The sequence below is a fragment of the Gymnodraco acuticeps genome, unplaced genomic scaffold, assembly GCF_902827175.1.
Source record: "Gymnodraco acuticeps unplaced genomic scaffold, fGymAcu1.1, whole genome shotgun sequence".
NCBI classification, from domain to species: Eukaryota; Metazoa; Chordata; class Actinopteri; order Perciformes; family Bathydraconidae; genus Gymnodraco; species Gymnodraco acuticeps.
Window position 1 is genome coordinate 4,536,175 of NW_022989748.1, and position 13,016 is coordinate 4,549,190.

Sequence of the window (13,016 nt, forward strand, 5' to 3'; positions counted from 1 at the left end):
ACACACACCTCACAACACACACACCCTAACCTCACATGCATCAAACATAATGTCTAATATCTAACACTGCCTCTGCGGTAAACACCAGAGATTTTTAGATAACGACATAACCATGAGAGATGAAACTGTGGTGCTGTATTTTAGTAAACATGATATATTCTGTTCAGGTTCATAATATTTTGTGCCTCTACTGTGACATGATTGTTGCCTTATTGTTCAACAAGGTCTATTTTTGCTGCAGCACCTCTTTTCACCCTCTGTCTGAAACCAGAGCCCAGTCTGCTCTGATTGGTTAGCTGGCTGGCTGTGTTGTGATTGGTCAACTGCTTAGAGATGTCCAGCCCTTTAGCACGCACAATGTGTTGGAGGGCTAGACAATAGGAGCACGAGTGTTACATAGGTGATGTCACTATGTTACAGAATTAAGCAAATAAGTCCAAATGAGGCGTTTCAGTATGTGTGGGAGACTTACTGACTTAAATAAAGTTACAGTGACAAAATAAGCACAAATTGATCATTATTAAATATATTAACAAATTATTTCAGTGGCTTGAGCTAAAAAAGTTTGGTCTTTCTTCACTCAGATTAAAATAACTTTTGACTACATGAACAAAACGCTGCTACAGTATGTCCCCCCCTCCCCCCTTTCACAGCTTCATCCTCAGCTCCTCTCCATCAGAGCGACAGAGAGCCTGAGGGGGGAGGAGGTGAGATTTACACCTCCCTCTCTCCTGCTGAGACTCACCGACGGTGCTGCTTCGAGGGGGGGGGGGCAGTCCTCCTCCTTCAATGGGACACGAGAAGCAGCAACACCGTCACAGCCGCACACCATCACACATCAGGAGCCTGCACACACAATGAGGTCCAGTTATACAGAGTGAACATCTTTAACAGCCTTGAGCACACTGATTTGTGATATACAGTGTATGAAATCAGGGCAGAAAAATATGATTAAATGTTAATTAATGTAATTGTTAGGTGGTCTTTCATGTTCTTCTTTTATAGTTTATTCCTCCTTTTTTGTTTTATTGATTCATATGCACAAATAATCTAAACATTACACTACACCTGCTGATTCAAACCACAATTGGAACGATCACTGTTTGTTAACATGCTACAAGCTACATGCTAATCACAGTAAATACAGCACTAGCAAAGCAGTGGGTGGTGATGGCAAGTTATAACGCCCCATGGATCGATTAAATAAATAACTAAAAAGGTGACCCACTCTAAAGAGGATTTGAGTAATGTGATTAATACAAGCCATTACTTCAATTACTTGACAGTTTCTGACAACATTAGAACTTCACACGCTGAAATGTGAACACACTTTTTGTTAAAGTGTAGCCTTCAAACCATGAAGAAGAAGTGACGCTGCTAAAGTCTTAAAGATTTGACAAAGGCATTACACACACACAAACACACACACACACAGTGTGACGAACAGGATGTCAGCTGACTCTCAGACCCGTGTTGAACTCATGAACTAACAGCCATGTCTCCCATGATGCCGCAGCAGACCAAAGAGAGGGGGCGACCCTCGACCCCCCCCCCCCCCCCTCCTCCTCACCCCCCAGATGTGAGGCAGGAATAGAATCGTCTCGGGGACTGTGTGGAACAATAAACAAGAGAGTAAAGCTCACTCAGTAGGAGGGGGGCTGGTCTGATGCGTGGTGCGTTCAGGGGGCGAGGGAATCGGAGCGTCACTGAGCCGCTCAGTGAGCCGCAGCCTGCAGAGCGCTGTTTGTTCTGCCTGAGACACACGGTGCAACGGGTTGATCATTGAACACGTCCGTGCACATCACTGATGTCAGGGTTAATGAGTTACCTCCAGAAACCAGAGCGGTGTGGGAGAGGTAAACACTGAGCGGCAGTGTGTTCTCATGAAGTGTGTATTATTCTCACACTAATGTTACCAGGGCTGCACATGAACTGACAGCAGGGAGTCATGTTCAACATCACACTACCTTTCAACACAATGAGATAGTCTGCAGGGCTTGTAAAGTTAACATGTATTTTTCTAGCATTTATTTCTGTGTGATATGAGAATCAGCCACAGTTAACATCAAACGTCTGTTCATTCTTCAAAATCTCATCTCCTGTATACTGAATCTTCTGTGGCTAATAAGGAAGTACATTTAAAACAAATATATATATACACAAGATATATTTAGGCTCGATTACATGACAGTTTGTCACTGTGAAGTTTATTTTTGTGCTTTGTACCCTTGTTGTAATTCTTTAATCATTAATTCAAGGGATCCTTGTCAAACTTGTTGCACACTCACAATGCACATTTGCCTGACAGTTCTAGTATTTTATAGTTAAATCTCAAGACAGATGTGCGTGTTTATGTCATAAGGGAAAACATGTTCAAGTTGATATTGAGATTTTGTGCCTCTACTGTGACATGTTTCCATGCTTTAATGTTCAAAAAGTACGGTGGCCCTGAAGTGCAAGACACCACAGCATTTCACAAAACGCCACAGCATTTCAGAAAGCGCTACAGCATTTCAGAAAAAACCACAGCATTTCAGAAAACACCACAGCATTTCAGAAAAAACCACAGCATTTCAGAAAACACCACAGCATTTCAGAAAACACCACAGCATTTCAGAAAACACTACAGCATTTCAGAAAACGCCACAGCATTTCAGAAAACACCACAGCATTTCAGAAAACACCACAGCATTTCAGAAAACACCACAGCATTTCAGAAAACACCACAGCATTTCAGAAAACACCACAGCATTTCAGAAAACACCACAGCATTTCAGAAAACACCACAGCATTTCAGAAAACACCACAGCATTTCAGAAAACACTACAGCATTTCAGAAAACACCACAGCATTTCAGAAAACACCACAGCATTTCAGAAAACACTACAGCATTTCAGAAAACACCACAGCATTTCAGAAAACACCACAGCATTTCAGAAAACACTACAGCATTTCAGAAAACACCACAGCATTTCAGAAAACACTACAGCATTTCACAAAACGCTACAGCATTTCAGAAAACACCATTTATATATTTTTTTCGAATTTGACCTGATTGACATTTTTGTGGGCGCATACACAACACCCAAAATAAACTGGTTTCTAGAATATACTCCTGTCTACAATCCGCCAAGAACCACTCAACCCTATATGTGAAAGCCAAATGGGAAGTAGAAGCTAATATTACTATTACAGAAGAGGAATGGTCTAACACAGGGGTACTCAAATACAAATCTTAAAGGTCCAAAATAAATGTTTCAATAAGACAAAGGTCCGTTTATTACGGTCATTCAAACTTTTAAACAATTGCAACAAGATTCTTAACACGAGGTTGCAAAAACAAAAATAATCTGTATGCAGCAGTTTTCATTGTTATTGTGTCTGTGCTTGACCCCTCAGAGTCGCAGTGTAAGAGCTGCACAGTTATGAATAAAGGCAGCTGCACCCTCTTTCATTCAGCATTCCCATTATTGCTTTATAAATGTATTCCCCCTTTTGTGTCCACTGAGGTTCGTCAGGCCCAACACATCTTCAACAAACTCCCCCTTTGCCTCATCATAAAAACTCACAAACACCAGCAACTGAGCATTGTCAGTGGTGTCAGTGGACTCACCCACAGCTAAGGAAATGCACTGTGCATTTTTTATTCCATCACAAAGCTGATGAATCAAATCACCAGCCAGTATTTATGTTCTTCTGGTTGCTGTGCAATCTGAGAGGGGGATTTGCTTGATTTTACCTGTTATTTCCTCTTTTTGTTTGCCTTCAACATGGTCTCCATCACTTCAGTCATGCATTATTTTATACTGCAGTTATTATCCAGTGGAAAGTCCTTACCTACTGGCCTAGTTCAATCAAAGTGGTTACTTTTTTTTGGCTGGGCAGTGTAGTTTTAAACACCGTCTTATTTGACTTTCTCAGGACTTAAAACAGTTTTTTGGGGGCAGACCCCCTCAAAGAAAAAAATATATTTACACACGTAAGGTCATCATCTTAATAGTTGTGTATGCTCATCCGTGAGCAGAGCATCAAGTTGACATGTCTATTACAGCTGAATGCGGCGATTACCATTGTGTTCAGCAAAACGCCTCACAAACGTATTAAGATCAACAGCTTCAGTGCGTTTTGATTCAATGCTGAGTACAGCCACACTGACAGTCTCTTCTCTGTCATTGTAGACCGCAAATAACTCATTCCTTCAGTGCTTGGGTCCGAATGCTTCTCGTTTTGCGCCGTCCAGTTAAAAATGAAATCGCCGCCAAATCGTATGTCCACGCTCGCGCCAGGACCGGGGGAGGGGTTACATGACGTGCATCTTGTGCTGCATTCACTTGCACTCGGACATTAGAGACTTTCTCTCATAAATGTCCGATGAGCCACAACTTTTCTTTCAAAACAAAGCTGCCAACTGGGGTGGCAGCTGGGGTGGCAAGGCCTATTTTGAGGGTGTCAGTTGCCACCCCGGTAGGTGAAACTAGGCTACTAGCTACAGTACAGATGGAACTAGATGAGCTGTTAACTCTCGCTCTGAAATTTTTTTGTTTTTGTTTTAATTCTCGCTCTGACTTAGACAGGTTGAAAGAGACACACACATTTTTCCCACCCGCAGTCCGCGAAGACCCGCCCTACTGTGCCTCTGATTCGCAGATTGTTTGGGGGGAAAAAACGCTGACTGGATGCTGAATGTGATTGGACCAAAGCGTTGACACACACAGGTGGAACACAGTGGAACAGTCAGACATGCAGAGCGCTGTTTGCAGTGGACATAGCGGAGAATTTTGACTCGTTGCGAATGCGTTGTGGCGATGTCTCACATATAATACAGAGAGATAATACATATGAAAAGTATAATTTGCTCAGAGTCCGGAGACAGTGCTGGTTCGGTCCGGATCCGGACCGGAGTCCGTAGTTTGAGGATGCCTGGTCTAACATATGTAAAATACAATCCACCACCTCCAGCTCTGGCCTTTGGAGAGAATTCTCATGGAAGAATATTATTCGATTCAAGAATAAAATACCATCAGAATGGCAGACCAGAATCTGGACATTGCTGGAGGCAGTGTAGTAATATTATGGCTGATCATTTCCACATATTCTGGAACTGTCCAGTGATCAAACCCTATTGGCTATCTATCGGAAATAAATTCAATTCTTGGCTTTGAGATTCCAAACAGTTTTGATGGGATTTATTTAGCTAATATACCAGTGGAATTTAGTGTTCAGGACAAGTATCTTCTTAAAATATTACTGACAGCCAGCAAAAAGGCAATTACCAAAAAATGGCTTGTGAAAGATCCGCCAACAAAGGGAGAATGGATAAACATTGTAAATGACTTGTTTCGTATGGAGTGGCTGACTTTTTCTCTAAAGGCCCTGACACACCAAGCAGTCACCAGAGAACTCGCCGACGCCGACTGTTGCGTCGCCGTGTTCTCTTGCGTCTTGGCCATGTGTCGCACTGGAACACACCGCAAAGACTTCAGCCGAGCACGTACGAACTGCGCATGCGTGAGTGGCAATAACTATCCTTATCAGCAGGCGGCGGTAGTGTGTATTCGTCATTCAAAAGAGGCAACAACCGAAAGACAGAGAAGAAGAACAGACTGCGTGATATAAACAAACAACAAATAGCATGTGCGTTCCATTTTCACTCTCGTCCATCGAAAACATGTTTCGTGCGGTACTGGAGCTATCAGCCATTGGAGTGTTGCTTGTGGAAGACATAGAGAGGCGAAGTCCCTCCCTTTCCGGTGGACCTCCATGGGACCTTATTTTGGAAAAATTATGTATTGAAGTCAATGGAGAGAGAAAGATGATCTTTTGATCCCGTTTGAATTGTGCAACGAATTACACATGTGATGTTTGTCAATTTAAAAGATAATTTTGCAAGTCAAAAAAAAAAGTGTCGTAAAACTGTGAAGTAACACATTTTTTTGTGTGAACCGCTGAATGAACTACAACTCTGGTCTTGCATACGTCACCAACACCAAGATGGCCGTCACGTTAGCACATTTCACCTCTTTCTTTCAGAATGAAGTGAAAAGTATTAAAATAGGTGAAAATCTCTACAAGTCTGGCCATGTTGAGAACTGTACATACACAAAAGGGGAGTTAGTCGGTTCCGTAAGAGCCAGCATGCGGGACCAGCTATACAAGGTGTTGGTGAGTAACACGAGTGTAATGTGTAACGTTAATGTACGCGACTCTGGGATTTGTAGTTTTTCTAGTTGCGTATTTTTCATAGTCTTATATTTCAACAGTTTTAAGACAAAATGTGACTTTTTTGACATGGAAATGATTTTTTAAGATTGACAAACATCATATGTGTAATTCGTGGCACAATTCAAACGGGATCGAAAGATACGTTTTCTCTCTCCATTGACTTCAATACATAATTTTTCAGAAATAAGGTCCCATGGGGCGGAAGTAGATGGGCGTGACTTCGCCACTCTATTCTCAAGCAACCGTTTCGCTTCTCATGCACTGATTCGCTAGCTGAAGAGCCAATCAGAGTGATTTCTTTGTCCGACTGCTTGTGGCCGAATAAGGCGTGTCACGGCCGACGGTGCGGGACACACCAAATTGAGTTTGGGCGACAGGGGACGCTTCGTCGTCCGACTAACGAAAACGGCCAATTTCGGCCTGGTGTGTCAGGGCCTTAAGACTCTGTAGTGAAACATTTGACAATTACTGGTCCAAATGGGTTTTGCACATGAAGAGGGGGCTCAGATAACCCTGAGATAATTCTTTTATTTTTGCTTTACTCCTTTTGGTACAATAGTCTATAATTCTTGCATAACTTTGCTACTACTGTATGTTTCACACAGATTTGTTGTGAACCCGTTGTGAGGGAGATTTTCCCATATGACAAGAATAATTGCTGAGAACATATTGATGATGTATTACCCCAGTGACCTGTATGTTGTATGTTATGTGTTGTTTCCTTTGTAATGTCTTAACAACTTAAAAATAAAGTATTAAAAAAAAACACCACAGCATTTCACAAAACACTACAGCATTTCAGAAAACTAACCTGTAGCTGCTCCGTCCATACTCACAACAACGTCATACAGACATAAATAAAGCAGCGACTGTATTCGCCATGACATAGAAAGTCTGTGTTTTGTATATGTTTAACTTTTGTCCAGTTTCTGAACAGATATGAGGAGCTGTGACTGTGAGCTCTGAGTGTGTGCTAACAGCTAATGGCTGATGTGTTGGGACCACAGTCCATGGTTGGGACCGTTGAGACATGTTGCGCTGTCGGGTGCTGACCAATCACGAAGCGTCATTTCTTGACAGTGCTTCTCTGGCTGGCTCTGTCCAATTACAAACAAGAAGTGTTCTCCCTAAAGTAATACCCTTTCCGTCCAATGTGAAATGCTGTGGTGTTTTCTGAAATGCTGTGGTGTCTTGCACTTCAGGGCCACTGTAAAAAAGCTTTTTATTTTACTCATACTGCCTGTGCTGCAGCACCTCTTTTCACCATCTGTCTGAAACCAGAGCCCAGTCTGCTCTGATTGGTCAACAACTTAGCGATGTCCCTCCTCTTAGCCTATCAAGTACAATGTGTTACAGCACAAGTTTTCCATAGTGATGTCCCTATGTTTCGGAAGTACTAAGGAGTCCAATGGAGGCGTTGCAGGGGGGGGGGGGGGAGTGTGTGGGAGAAGAACTCTCTCTTTAAACTAATAACAACTGTGGGAATTATAAATATAAGATTCAATATAAAGTACTGTGAATCAATAATGGAGGACGTTAAACAGTGTGGTCTCTGCAGAGCGTCCCTGAGTGTGAAGCGCTTTAATCCGCCCTGTTCCTCACATATCACACAGAGCAGTGACAGCCTCATGGCCACGCTGCATCTATGAGTGTGTGTGTGTGTGTGTGTGTGTGTGTGTGTGTGTGTGTGTGTGTGTGTGTGTGTGTGTGTGTGTGTGTGTGTGTGTGTGTGTGTGTGTGTGTGTGTGTGTGTGGTGTGTGTGTGTGTGCTTGTGTGTGTGTGCTTATGCATGTAGGATAAGTCCCTCTTCCTTATTAGAGGGGCCCCAGCTGGCCCTCGGCTCTCCAGTGGGAGTTAGTCCAAAGCTACACAGGAACCACTGGTTTGTCAGGCTATTGGCTGAAAAAAACTCCTCAGGGCAGGAAGCCACACACACAGATGTAAACACACGCACGCACACACACCATGTGTTGTCAGATGGAAAATCTGGATTACTCTCCTGCAGGTCACTGCTTTAATGTCCACAGTGATGTGGTGTGTGGACAGAGCATGAATGTCAGGTTTGATCGAGCTATACACACACACACACACACACACACACACACACACACACACACACACACACACACACACACACACACACACACACTCACTCACACACAGACAGACAGAAGACTGACCTGAAGATATACCAATATACAATACCAATATACAATCTTATAATGTAATATGTAATATGTTTTAAAGAGCCAGAGTGGAGACACTGCTGTAAAACTCTTTATGAATAACTACTCTGATAGGACGTAAGGTGATCTCACCATTAGTCCATACACACACGCACACGCATGCACTTCTCAGATATTAACCATCCTTAATGTTAGGGAGGGAAACCATGAGAGGTGCACCTGTCAGTGTGTGTGCACATCATGAGTATATACGTTATTATGAAGTCGGGATGTTGTTGTTATAGTACTGACCAGGCAGATTACTTCCTGCTGGTTAGATTGAGGAGTAATTATTTCCCCAAAGCCCCTCACTTCCTCTTGTACCCCCCCACAGACAGACAGACAGATAGAGAGAGGAAACCCCCCACACAGCAGATCACACAGTGTGTGTGTGTGTGTGTGTGTGTGTGTGTGTGTGTGTGTGTGTGTGTGTGTGTGTGTGTGTGTGTGTGTGTGTCTTCATGTAGAAGTCTGAAGCAGCAGCCTGAGTGTGTTAGCCTCCCTGAGGGGGGGGCACAACATGTTGCTTCCTGTCCCGACTCCCGGGAGTAGAGGGAGGAGGACCGGGGACAGGGTGACTGGCGCCGACAAACAAACAAACACACACACACACACACACACACACACACACACACACACGCAGCAGTCAGTGTTCAGTGTGTGCACGTTCCTCTCCTCTTATTATCTGATCACCGTGAGTCTGCAGTAACATTAACTGTGTAATTTATCTGAAATAAACCCGTGCTAATCATTTTTTAATAAAGATTCATCAGAGCGGCCCTCGGACTCATGGTTTCACGTTTACGATCTCCTCCTCCTCCTCTTCCCTTTACACTCCTCCGGTGTGTGTCATAACGTGCCTTTAAATTAAAAAATGTATTTCATCCTGACAGCGGGTGACAAAGTGACAAACACACCCTAATATCTGCTGCACAGTGCCAACAGCATCCCAGGACCATATTCAGGGTTTTTATGGCAATGTTAGTGTATCATAATAATATTAAAACATTTATATTTATAAACACTCAGACTCTGGAGAGCTGGATCTTTGTGTAAATGACAGCAATACATATGAGGCAATGTCCTTCAGATACGCAGGAACACCTGATGAACTACATGTCAGAGTGAAGTTAGAAGTGGAGGAAGGCTTCCTTAATTAAAGCCTCACTCATCAATATGTTGAGTTAAATAAAGTGAATTAGTTATCTAAGGTTCAGAGCGGTGCCACGCCTCCACCTCACCTCTGATCACCTGATGAGTTACTTACACTGGTCAACACATCCAAAACCGATTGTGACCAAATTCACACACCACCCTCTCTTTTCCCCTACATGAATTAATTACCGCTGTACAACCCTACATCCCTTGCTATATCCATTAATCCCTCCCTTAATCTCCTCATCCCTCCGTACATATCCTCCATACATTCATCGCATCCTTCAACCCTCCCTACATCCATTCATCCCTCCCTTCTTACATCCCTTGGGCCCATCATCCCCTCCCTAGACCCCTACATCCCTTCACCAATCCCTCCCTTCCTACATTCCTTGATCCAATCAAGTGGACCTTCATCCCTTCCTACATCCACTGGACCCGTCATCCCTTCCTACACCCCTTCATCCCTCCCTACATCCACTGGACCCTTCATCCCTTCCTACACCCCTTCATCCCTCCCTTCATCCCTTCCCACACCCCTTGATCCCTCCCTACATCCACTGGACCCTTCATCCCTTCCTACACCCCTTCATCCCTCCCTACATCCCTTCATTCCTCCTCCCTACATCCACTGGATCCTTCATCCCCTCCAACATCCCTTCATCCCTCCTCCCTACATGCACTGGACCCTTCATCCATTCATTCCTTCCTACATCCCTTCATCCCTTCATCCCTTCCTACATCCCTTCATCCCTCCCTACATCCACTGGACCCTTCATCCCTTCCTACATCCCTTCATCCCTCCCTATATCCACTGGACCCTTCATCCCTTCCTACAACCCTTCATCCCTCCCTACATCCACTGGATCCTTCATCCCTTCGTACATCCCTTCCTTCATCCCGTTTTGGCATAGTCCTTGCTAGTGAAATAACAAATACATATCTTACCATCACCCTCAGCTCTACGTAGTGTTTTAGGCTCTTTAAGCTCCTTATTTGTTTTTTTATCCTGCATGCATGCTAGCGAGCAGAATATGTTTTGACAGAGTTTAGAGTATGTGGAGGGGAGAGTGAGTTAGATCTCACAGTGTGATATCTGCAGGTTATCAGAAGGTGATATTATGAGTTCTTGCATGATGAAATACAGCAGCACCAACATGTAATAATGCCTGATATTAGCCTTTGAATTATGGTAGCTGAACTCTTATAACCACAAGATATATTCTGTTTGACTGCTTTTTGATGGGTGGAGGGGTCTCTGTACCCGAGTCCCCTCTAAATTGCATCTTTCATGTCTCATGATGATGTGGCTTTACACTCCCACCTCTTCATCTCAAAGGCTGGAGTGTTAGGAGTGTGTGTTTGAAGTCCAGCAGTAGAAACGTGACTGATTAGCAGCAGAGACTGAAGGCAGCTGCAACAAGTTTCTCATGAGAGAGGGGAGAGGAGCCTCAGTAACCCCCCAGATAATCCTCACCTATCCACACATCTCTGCAACTGTTTAAACCACACTGTACTCTCTGTGTGTGTGTGTGTGTGTGTGTGTGTATGTATGTGTGTGTGTGTGTGTGTGTGTGTGTGTGTGTGTGTGTGTGTGTGTGTGTGTGTGTGTGTGTGTGTGTGTGTGTGTGTGTGTGTGTGTGTGTGTGCGTGTGCGTGTGGTACTCACACATACTTCAGCAGAACTGCCTGGACTTCCATCCCTGAGGACTTCCATCTGCAGGAGGGAGCCAGCGTATCTAAACACAGAGATACATTTAGTTAAATGCAGTTTATATTAACACACTTTCATTCAACATTACAAAAGTTTGTTTTTTAATCCATAAGGAAAATCTGCTGTTAGCTTAGTTTAGCTTTTCCACTTGACGGCACTCAATGAAGGGCTAGCTTTTTCCCCCCATTTCCAGTCTTAATGCTAGGCTAAGCTAACGGCTGCTTACTATTCATTAACATTACAAAAGCGGCTCTTTTAATCAAAAAAGGGGAATGGGCTGTTTGCTACGCTTAGCACAACGACAAACTCCACATACAGTCCCTGTACATATCTGTAATTTAAACAGCATACTTAATTTGACAAGGCTAGCTCTTTCCCTCCATTTTCAGTTTTATGGTAAAGTTGGCCATCTGCCGTTAGCTGCAGATTATTCTGTACAGATCATGGTACAGATATGTGGTACAGTATGGATGCGTTATCTAACTTTCAGAAATAAATGAATACATGTGTTTGCCAAAAATATTCCTTAAGGTTAGAAAGCTTTTTCCTTTTAGATGATTTTAGTCCTTAGTTTTTAGTGTGTGTGTGTGTGTGTGTGTGTGTGTGTGTGTGTGTGTGTGTGTGGTGTGTGTGTGTGTGTGTGTGTGTGTGTGTGTGTGTGTGTGTGTGTGTGTGTGTGTGTGTGTGTGTGATGCCAGCTCAGCAGATTCATCTCTCTTTCATATCATATTCTGACATCATGTGAGCTTCTGCTGTAGTCTCTCTGCTCTGGGCCATTCCTCTTAGATAATCTGAGTCTCTGCATTTTATTTATGTGGAGATGTTCTCCGCAGAGATGAAAGACGTTACTGTAACCCAGATTCTGGAACAAAGCAGAAATAAGAACTCATCAGGGTCAGGCTCCATGAGAAGAAACTCACCGATCGATAATGAACTGAGGTATGAACTCACAGAGGAACGCTGCAGATTAGAGGCCTCGATAACCGGAGAACAGAGGCTTTAATCAACCAAGAGAAGGGGGCAAACCATGATAATTAAGAAAGTGGAGGGGGCCAACCACGATGCAAACACTCAGATGTGTGCATGAGGCTGTGATCGGCTAAATACAGTGACACCGTGAGAGTCATAGTCAGCATTTGGTGGTCATCAACCCCTCTGGCTGGTGTGTCAGAGGCAGCAGCTGTGATAGAGGTGGTGGAGGGGGAGGGGAGGGGGTGGTGCAGGTTACCTGAGCGTGCAGCGAGGAGGGGTAGGTGAAAGCGGGTGGCAGTGCCTGGGACAGCTCCGCCGGGTACAGCGGGTATGACGCCCACACATCAGGGCTGCTGGGATAGAGACCGGGCACTGTGAGCTCATCTGTGGAGAGAGAAGAGGAGGGTGAGGAGGGGGAGGAGGGGGAGGAAGGGGAGGGTGGAGGTGCACTACAGCTTCCCCTCGCTACTGACGCCTAGCAGGTCAGAGAGAATTCAGTGCAGTGGGGGGGTACAGGTTATTCAGCGCTTTCTGTTCCATTTGATTAAACTCAGATATGCGAGTTAGCATCATGTAGCTGAAAGTGAAAACATTCAAAACATAAGCGAGGCTACCAGGAATGGTACGCTGAATCTGACACTGTTTTTTTTGTTATACCGCCAATATTGCGACAATTTATTCTCCGTAAGCTTCATCAGCTCTAGGGTGCTTCCACATTGCCGTACTA

The 13,016-nt window shown here is 44.0% G+C and overlaps 1 protein-coding gene across 4 annotated transcripts in view; it reads right to left on the reverse strand.

Moving 5' to 3' along the window:
- Window positions 1-13,016, reverse strand: part of LOC117560082 (RNA-binding protein with multiple splicing-like) — a 30,405-nt gene that overhangs the window by 3,101 nt on the left and 14,288 nt on the right. For 2 of the 4 annotated variants that reach the window (XM_034237027.1, XM_034237102.1), the window contains exons 6-8: window positions 12,546-12,673; window positions 11,279-11,342; window positions 746-846 (exon numbers count right to left, since the gene is read on the reverse strand). In XM_034237027.1, coding sequence (XP_034092918.1) covers window positions 11,280-11,342; window positions 12,546-12,673 — 191 coding nt within the window. In that variant the 3' untranslated portion in view covers window positions 746-846; window position 11,279. Of the gene's footprint in view, window positions 1-745; window positions 847-11,272; window positions 11,343-12,545; window positions 12,674-13,016 lie in introns of all 4 variants that reach the window. The other 2 variants (XM_034236878.1, XM_034236951.1) reach the window with 1 other exon arrangement.